The following is a 9,492-nucleotide window of genomic DNA, read 5'->3' on the forward strand; positions in this document are numbered from 1 at the left end:
GAAAGCCCTAGTGCAGCGTTACAAAAGTGCACTAGAGAGCAGTATAGTGCTCTCTATTTTGCATATCGTTCTGCATCTTGTCGTTATGAGTAGTCATATCCCTGAGTCTATTTCTGCAACACTACATTAACGACATAATGCACATATGACAGGAGTAAAATAAATCCTGTCAACTACAGTAAAATAAAACAAAACAACTTGGGCTCGTCCGGGATTTGAACCCGGGACCTCTCGCACCCAAAGCGAGAATCATACCCCTAGACCAACGAGCCGCATGCCGTTGACTGCAGAAATGTAATATACATATTTAAAACAACAACAGGTGTTACTAGTTAGTAGCGGTAGCAGGAGGAAAAAGCGATTATATTACCTAATTATTTTCTATCCATCTAAGTTACAGCAGCTGTCAAAACGGTTATACACTAGATAACATATCATGTTCAAAATGAGTAACAATTAGTTCAAAAAATTTCTGAGTTCCCCTTAAATATTGTTAGTGTTTAAAACAAACAGTTGCAGTCACGGAAGTTTAGTGCTGGTTCAAGCCAGTATAATACTGGTTTGCCATACTGATTCAGGGACTAGAACAGCTGGATCAGTGAACGTATTCATTTAAAAATTCACGTTTTACTCTAATTGAAATAGTTTCCCAACATAACAGATATACCGTCTTTTCCAATATGGGTGATTTATCGATTATGGTTTGGTACGGTTGACAGTTATCTGCAGAAATAGGGACACATATTGACATGTTCAACATAGTTACAAGTGGGTTATTTTCTCTCAAACTGTTGAATTTACTAGGTTGAGGAGTGGCCATCAAAAAATACGAAATTTCAAAAGAGCTCATATCAATGTGTTTAAAAGCGTTGTGATGGCTGGTAGCGCAGCTCTGTCGGATTAGCAGCCTGACCTTCGGTGTTAACATCCGGGAACTCTTCGTGTGCAGCGTTGGCCCTGCTGCTGTCGCGGTGCATTGTGGTCCGTGTGCCAAAGGAAGCCGCTACACCGGAATCTGAAGAATTTGGAGGTGTCCGCCAAGTCTACTGTTCATCGGCGGCTAGTCTCTCAGCATCTAAAACATCTGTGCTGCACTTTCTACGGTCGGTCTAGAAGGTAACACGCGTTGTTCATTCAATTCATCCACAATTTGTCTTTGCGCGGCGTTCATGGCGGTATCGCAGTTAAACTGATGACGCTAACGTTAGCTGTGTAAATTCACCTCCTGCACAAGCTACTCGGCTAACGGTAGTTAACGTTAGTTGTTAACTCAATGCTAAGCTTCTCTTTACGGAGCAGCTAGCGGGTGCTGTTAGCCGGATAAAAAACGCTCATTGTACTAGTTCGCAAGATCTATAATCACTATAAAACGAGGCTGTATTCATTGCGGCAGCACATTTCACTTCCACTTTTTACCGTTATGATAACCATTGCTTATGACCGTCAAACCATTATCGTTCCAGTAACGGAAACGGTAGCAGGCGCTGTAACGTCACGTTGTTTAACGTTACGTGGTTGGTTTAAAGTGGCTTGGACGCATGCATTTGTTTAATCGGACGGTAAACCGCTAACATTTTATAAATGAGTCATTGTGATTTAGCGTTATATCTTGATAGTTGTTTTGCACCATGCAGTGGGTGTGTTTCGGACAGTTTTCATAAAAAAATGTGGCAGGTTTAATTACAACACCCCGACCTGACTAAACTTTATTAACACTGCAACAGGCAAACGGATAGTGAACATATGATATCAGTCGGGATTAATAGCTCGATGGTGGCTTAATGCCTAATCCTTACGTCATAGCAGGAAAAGCATTTTTTTTGTGGTGCGAATCAACACTCTCACAAACCAGACATCCTGTCTCTCACAATCAGGCCTGAACATATGGGCCTTTCACAAATGTCAGAAAATATCCACTCTAATTTGAGAAAGTTTCTCTGTATGTGATAGTTTGTCTTTTTCTCTCAGGTTTAACAAGGACAAGAAATGTCTCAGGCCGACAAAATGAAGGTGAGTCTGAACAGAAACCAGGTGTTCCCACTGAAAGATTCACTATGTAACATTACCAGATTCCTTCTGCTGCTTCGGGCAACGTCCTTTCAGACTGATCGTTGAGTTAAAACCTTTTTGTCACAAACGCCAACTTTTTCTGTGCTTAAAAAAAAAAAAAAAAGCATTCCAATTCTTTTTTTTTTAACCGAGCATTCTCATGTGTGTTTTTAGTGGATCATTCTGTGCCCCTCCACTTTTATTCACATTGTGGTGTTGTTTATAATGCTAACATCACACACACATGTCCTCAGTGTTTACCATCCTCTTGACACAGTCGGGCTCATCAACAGAGCCCGGTCCCCCACCGCCTGACTATAACACTCCACCGGTCACTCCCCCTCATACTGCACATGTCACTTTAACTGCAATTCATCACTTTGTCACTTGTCACTTTGTCTCTTGTCTGTTACTTGTTTGTTAGTGCACTTTATGCTTAATATTTTTCAACTTTTTAATATTTAAAATTTGTTTAACTTTATTCCCCTGTTTTATACTAACCCATAGCCTTAGCCTTATTCTTACTAACCCATTGCATTAGCATTTCATTCCACTTTATTTTATTACCTGTGCACTGTTGTCTTGTCTGTCTACTGTCGCGCACTAACCGCCAAGACAAATTCCTTGTATGTTTGACATATTTTGGCTAATAAATGTTTCCTGATTCCTGACACACGCTCGTATAAGCTTCATTCGCTCTAAAAGGCCCAAACTCTGATCGTCAAAACACTGCTTATCAGGCTTCTCCGTCGTGACCTTCGCTGAAATAAGGAAGAGAGGGTTCCTACATTTTGCTTTGCAGAAAATGAAAACGAAAGAAGCAACCTGTGGCTTTTTGTAGCATTGCCACGGGGGTGTTAAGAAGCTATCACATTGGCCTACTTCTCTCCTTTATGACCTGAGTAGGAAATGGCTTCAGAGATTGGAGGGGTGGTCTTTTTCAAATAGACCACAGAGGAGTCACTCTAGCCCTCCTAAAATACCAAACATTATTAAAGCAAACAATGACTTTCCTGTTGTACTGTGCTTTTCTGTTCTACAGCAGGGGCAGTTCACCAACCCTGAAACCCCGGGGTATGTTGGATTTGCCAACCTCCCTAATCAGGTTCATCGCAAATCAGTAAAGAAAGGATTTGAGTTTACGTTGATGGTTGTAGGTGAGTGTGTCATTGCGGTTTCTCACGCCTTCTCTTGTTTTTGAAGCTGCTGGTGAGCCTCAGCTTTGACGAGGTTAACGCTGGAAAGCCACTGAAGGAATGTTTGTTTTTGTGATAAAATGTATGGTGGGATTTTGGTCTCTGCCCAGCAAAATTTCCAGTAGTTTTCATTTGCTGTCTTTTTGTAACTGCCTTTCAATGTAACCATTTTACATCTCTTTAACCTCCTGTAGTTCATTTGGTTTGAATGCGTAGAAAACGCGAGTTGTTTTGGGTTTGGCCATAACTGTATTTTAGTGTGGATTTATGCTTTTGTTGGAGGAAATAGCGGCTGTCTCATTAGCGTAGTTGCTCAGCTGGTGTCAGATTAAGCGTAAACTCTTAAAGTGAACACTGCGGCTGTGTGAACCGCCCGCCTTGTTGGTAAGGGGGAGGGGAGAAGCTCTTGTGAATGCTGCTCATCCTTTTGCTTTAAAATAAACCAGAGAGGAATGAGCCTCGAGGGGCCTCGGGAGACTGATTCACACGGTGGACAAGGCCTGCTGGCCCCTCTATTGCAAGAATCCTTATTGAGTTACTTATTGACCTTTTGTGTGACTCGGGCTCTGAAACAAATCACTGTTCTAGGTTTCTTTTAGAGACCCTCAGATTTAATCCACAGATAGAAACATAATTTATATATGAAAATGAATGTTCTTTTTAGAATGCATCATGTTTTATTGCCCTTTTCCCACTAAAAACATCTTCTACATGCAACTGAAGCTGTAATGTAAATAATGTGCATTCTGGCAAATTGGCAGTTTAGGATGTAGCCAAGAGGCAAGACATCTGTAAATATTTTGTTACAGCTCTGGTGGGAACCACAGTAGCAGCATTCCTTATTAAAACCATGCTTATGGTTGTTTATCCCACAGCATCCGTAACTTGAGACATAAGTAACGTATAATAATTCACCCGACACTGTTCAAGCAAAGCTTAATACTGAAGTCTGGTTTAGTAGCATGCATTTCCGTGTGCTGCGTGGCCTACCGTGCGTCACAGGCAGATGTCTTGTTTCCTGTATCTCCTTTTGTTCTACTCTGCACTGGCGGAGGTTTGCACTGACAAGAACCTGACAGCTTAAGCCAATTGTGGGCAACAGTGTGATATTGCTTCATTCTAGTTGACTGCATCGTGATGCATTCCTCTGTTGTCCAAAGGTGAATCTGGACTTGGAAAATCCACCCTGATCAACAGCCTGTTCCTCACTGACCTTTACCCCGAGAGAGTCATCCCTGGAGCAGCAGGTAAACGCACGTACACTCGAGGATCCTTGTTTTCATCATCGTTGAACGGTTTTGTCCTTGCATGTTGTTAGAGTTCTTGCACTTTTTTTCATCCCTGAACAGAAAAAATAGAAAGGACTGTTCAGATTGAGGCGTCAACGGTAGAAATTGAGGAGCGAGGGGTGAAGCTCCGTCTCACTGTGGTCGACACGCCAGGATATGGAGACGCTATCAATAGCCAAGACTGGTAATATTGGTTTTGAATGTTTTAGATATAATCAGAACGTTTGGTTTTAGTATTGAGCGGGTGTCCTACCAGCACGCATCACTCTGTGACCAATTCTGATATGTTCTGCAAAATCTGACTTGTATTTCCCTAATTCAGTTTCAGCACCATTATCAGCTACATCGATGACCAGTTTGAGCGCTACCTCCATGACGAGAGCGGTCTAAATCGCAGACACATTGTCGACAATAGAGTTCACTGCTGCTTCTATTTTATTTCTCCGCTGGGCCATGGGTGAGTGCTGCAGAACCTACTAGCACACGTACAGGGCTTATTAGTTTGTAAAAGAAATTCTTTATAGTCAACCAACTGTATATTTTATGCCCTCGTCATTCTTTGCATGTAATCAATCTTTGCTTTATCTTTTCCTCCGACCCCTCTTTGATCCTGGTTTTTGTCTTTGTCCTGTCCTTCCAGGCTGAAACCGCTGGATGTTCAGTTTATGAAGGCCATTCACAATAAGGTCAATGTGGTTCCTGTCATCGCCAAGGCAGACACGCTCACCCTCAGAGAGAGGGAGAGGCTCAAGCGCAGGGTGAGGACAACAGAATCCCCCCATTGTTCAGGATCCTTTGCAGTTTCTGTAATGATAGCAGTAGCTACACTGTGCTCATGGCCATTGCTTTACCATCACAGGCCATTAATGTACAGTTTGTACATAAAGTACTTTATTGAAGCAAGCTTATGTCACCGAAATGTAAATAAACCCCAGTCGGACAGGAAGTGTTGAGGCGTGATAGTCGGAAGTTATTTTGGAAAGCGTATTTTGGAAAGTGTTATTCTTAATATGTTATGTGCTTAATAAAGTAAGAGGTTGTCATTAACAGTATGTAAAGGACATAGCAGAAGATAAAATGTGGTGATAACCCATGTTGGGTCTTCTAAGATTCTGGATGAGATTGATGAACACGGCATCAAGATTTACCACCTTCCTGATGCCGAGTCCGATGAGGATGAGGACTTCAAAGAGCAGACCAAGATCCTCAAGGTAAACTTCTGCCAAACCTTTCATGCCTTCATCTGTATGTGACGAGTTGGTAAAAGTTGCTTTTACCGCGGGATTGTCAGTTTGTCATTGATATAAGTACGCTTTAAATCCTCTAACAGAATTCCATCACGGTTTAATAAATACACAAGGGATCTGTTTCATTACTGAAACAATATTTGTGATTGAACCGATACCACAGACGTGTAAGCTACTGCTCTTCTCCAGGCCAGCATCCCATTTGCGGTGGTGGGATCCAACCAGCAGATTGAGGCCAAAGGGAAGAAGGTGAGGGGCCGCCTGTACCCATGGGGAGTCGTGGAGGTGGAGAATCCAGAACACAACGATTTCCTCAAGTTGCGGATCATGCTGATGTGAGTGGTGGACAAGCCCAAATCCTGGTGCTGTTTTTTTCCTCTTTTTGTTCCATTAAGTTAAAGGTGATATTGAGTTACTATTTTTCCAAACTTGATGTCAGTTTGTCCTCAAACGCAGTGGCAAGAAATTGTATCTTGCTTGTCCGAGTTTCTAAGTTTGACATGTTGCTTTAAAACACGAGACAAAATTCTACCCCTTTTTTAGCTTTCTGTTAACGTGTAGCCGTGACAGAAAATAAGAAAAGAGGAATACTAACAACAGTGTAATGTGGTGCAGACAAGTTGTATAAAACCATTTATTTTTGTTATGCGCACTCTTAACCATTCAGTCTCTACAGGAACAGAGAAGTAAAATCTGTCGTTCTCCAAATGTCTGAGCGAGATAATTTACTGATGGTGACTTTTCCACAACCCTGCAGCACCCACATGCAGGATCTACAGGAAGTGACCCAGGACCTTCACTACGAGAACTTCCGCTCGGAGCGCCTCAAACGGGGTGGCAGGTTGTCCTCCCATGGTTACATTCTGCCTCTTTCTCCTGCGTACGTACTTGTCCGTCAGCTTGCTTCTCTGCACCTCCCCCACCTCAAACAACAAACCTTTAATTGGAAAGATAGTGTGAGAAAAGGAACTACGGTAGTCAGGCACATGCACACAGTGGCCACCACAGATGCTGCAGTAGTGAAACTGAGCCAAAGCATCCACAGCTGTTTAGAAGGAAGACCGGTTAAATTCTGTATAGTGGGTCATGTGCCTCCAGTTAGTCATACGGTAGAATGTTGTTGAACTAGTATCATTCTTTAGAATCCTAAAGTAGCTCTAACTCATTATCCTTTTGCCTGTTCACACGTAGTGAGGGAGGAGCAAGCTTAATGCTGTGGTTGTACACGGCTAGTCGGTAGCTAAATGGCATGTTTAAGTATCTGTAGAAGTTACAAACGGGACTTGTTGTGTAACATAGTGTGGACATATCATCACTTAACACTCCATGTAGATCAAAAAGATTCTTTTAGACTGTCTTCGAAAGCAACCCAAGATAAAGCAGTGGTTTTACAGTCACCACATGGCTTCGCCATTTGTCCAATGATGGAGGCGGTGGACTGTGGAGGTACCGTTTGTTTTCACTCGGGGGAGGTAACCCTGTTCCCCTGACTCTCGCACTTGTCGCTTCTCTCTGGGAGCTTCCCGCTTTCCTCTTCTCTATAGTTATTTGTTGTAGCTGCCCACTTTTCTCTTCTGAAACTAACCCACTGACCCTTGCTTCACTTTTTCTATGTGGCTTTTGTCATGTTTGCCTAATGCTACAACCTAAAGTAGATAGATGTGCACTTTGAGCCATGCAGACGTGTAAACTCTCCGTGTGGACTTTGCATTAACTTAATTCAATTTGACTCAATCAGCATTTATTTTGCGGAAATATCAGGTATATTCTGTTTGTGTGTGACATCTAAACTGACTAAAGTTGTGTTGATGCAGAAATGGACCGGAGCCGGAGGAAATGGACAAGGATATGATCCTGCAGGAGAAGGAGGCTGAGGTGAATTATTTCAGATATTCCACCACTTATGGCTTATCGCAATGAAATACGTTTGTCATCGATTGTCCTTCTGGATTTTGTGGGTTTTATTAGATATTAGTTTCATATTTTGGGAAGTATACTTGGTTGGTTTCTTGCTAGGGGAACTAATTCAGTGCTTTAGGTCAGCTGGTTGTATTTACTTATTATTTAATTATTTTTGACAGAGCCATTAACCACCTGCTGTAGTAACTGGTTATTTAGCACCCATTTTTTTCATTTAACTGTACATACAAACATTGCTGAACGATCCCTTTTTTCAAAGACCATTCACTGTCATGCAAGTCACTATCTAAAAACTAGGAACAACTCAATTTCTTTCTGTTAGTGTTTTAATAAAATTGTAATACCCACAATTAAACGGATTAAGTCCGGTTTCACTGTGGGATTCATTGCGGGACCTGTTGTGCTCATACATGTGGATGTGCTGTCACACAGTTGAGACGAATGCAGGAGATGATTACCAAGATGCAGGCCCAGATGCAGAAGCAGGGAGACGGAGATGGAGACGGCCCCAATATGTGAGAAGTCGATGGTAGGAGCAAGACCCATTTCCTGAAACGCCTGCATTCCTTTCTCAAAAGCCTTAAATTCTGCATCTTTAGATGCTGTAGGCGGGATTTAAGTTAACCTTGACTTTTTCTCTTCCTCCTGTAGGTATTTGAGCCACTGCTCGAGTTCGACGGAGGATGGCAGAAAACGCCTAAGCAAGTTATTGACTTGTACTGCTTGCCACTATTTTTATTCTAATCCTACACAGATCTGGATTTTTTTTTAAATATATATATACACATACAGTGAAGTATATTCAAACAGTATTACATTTATATATTTTCACACGGTTCGTTTTTTTTTTTTTTTTAATCTTTTGCCAGTTACTGAAATGAAGTCACAGGACTTATCCTTTTTAAAATGGTGGCATATATCTTTGATACAAACTGTTACATTTTCTTTTTCATTTAGAAAAGCAAAGTACTGCTGCTTGTAGTTCTAAAACATCTCTCAGCATGCGCTAACTGCTCTGTGAAGGAGCTTCATGGGAAGTTGCCTATGCTAAAAACTAGTAGCAGAAGTAGCTTTTTCCACCATTGTTATGCCATTATCTTGATCTTCAAGTGAAGGGGTAACATTATTTTTATTTTCCCTCTGATTCATATGTGACCACGCAAGCCTCCCAATGAATAGGGTCCATTAACTGTCAATCATATTACTCACCTCCTCTGCATGCAGCTCTCAACCCGTCTGGTCAAATCTTCAGGTGAACTTTCTTCTCTAGTGTTATGATCAGCGTCGCCCTTCACTGAAGACTTGTTATCCGTTAGTGAGGTTCTCTGATCAGTGTCTAAGTAAAATGGTAACCTCCTCTTTGCGTTTGACATGAATTAGATGAGCCCCTCCTGACCTCCTACAGTAGACCTGACAAACAAAGGATGCCTGTTTAGTGCTTTCGGTCAATTAAAAGTAATCACCCCATGTTTCCTCCATACTGTAAAGTGAAGTCATGTGCCAGAGAGCTTTAGCTGTGTGCGTTCTTTTTTTGACGCAGTGAGATTTGTGGTATAAACCTTTACCTGTCGCAACTGCCGTGTACTTTGTGGTTTCCATGACCACAGAGGTTTAAAGTGACCCAATGAGGTCATTGTAGCCAACGTTTCCCTCACCAGCCAAGATGCGAGTTCTTGACATTCCTTTGTGTTTTTATCTAATAAAGCACCAAATAGTTCTTGATGCATATATTGTAATAAGTTTTATTAAACTTTTATTAATCCGTTTGTGAGCCCTTTCAACTTGTCTATA

At 41.7% G+C, this 9,492-nt stretch overlaps 1 protein-coding gene and 1 non-coding gene across 3 annotated transcripts; one reads left to right on the forward strand and one right to left on the reverse strand.

The window, feature by feature from the left end:
* Positions 1-200: 200 nt before the first annotated feature.
* trnap-ugg (transfer RNA proline (anticodon UGG)) lies at positions 201-272 on the reverse strand. Its single transcript has one exon. It is a non-coding gene; the product is annotated as a tRNA-Pro (tRNA).
* A 613-nt stretch (positions 273-885) lies between these two features.
* Positions 886-9,464, forward strand: septin2 (septin 2). 2 transcript variants are annotated; one of them, XM_040171739.2, is made up of 13 exons: positions 886-1,116; positions 1,969-2,010; positions 3,092-3,206; positions 4,406-4,492; positions 4,595-4,718; positions 4,857-4,991; positions 5,175-5,292; positions 5,644-5,745; positions 5,971-6,116; positions 6,539-6,622; positions 7,596-7,656; positions 8,134-8,230; positions 8,353-9,464. In XM_040171739.2, exons 2-12 carry the CDS (start codon positions 1,987-1,989, stop codon positions 8,218-8,220), a joined length of 1,083 nt encoding a protein of 360 aa, XP_040027673.1. In that variant the 5' UTR covers positions 886-1,116; positions 1,969-1,986; the 3' UTR covers positions 8,221-8,230; positions 8,353-9,464. The 2 variants fall into 2 exon arrangements, with proteins under 2 accessions (XP_040027673.1, XP_040027672.1); XM_040171738.2 differs by having other exon boundaries at positions 890-1,116; positions 6,539-6,661.
* The last annotated feature ends 28 nt before the right edge of the window (positions 9,465-9,492 follow it).

Source organism: Gasterosteus aculeatus, chromosome 3 (genome assembly GCF_964276395.1).
Source record: "Gasterosteus aculeatus chromosome 3, fGasAcu3.hap1.1, whole genome shotgun sequence".
Taxonomy (NCBI): domain Eukaryota; kingdom Metazoa; phylum Chordata; class Actinopteri; order Perciformes; family Gasterosteidae; genus Gasterosteus; species Gasterosteus aculeatus.

Excerpts from the sequence above, each read along its gene's own strand:
- septin2 (XM_040171738.2), top strand. The coding sequence starts at position 1,987 with ATGTCTCAGGCCGACAAAATGAAG. Across the intron at positions 6,117-6,538 it reads AAGTTGCGGATCATGCTGAT|CACCCACATGCAGGATCTAC; the intron begins GTGAGTGGTGGA and ends ACAACCCTGCAG. Across the intron at positions 6,662-7,595 it reads ATTCTGCCTCTTTCTCCTGC|AAATGGACCGGAGCCGGAGG; the intron begins GTACGTACTTGT and ends GTGTTGATGCAG.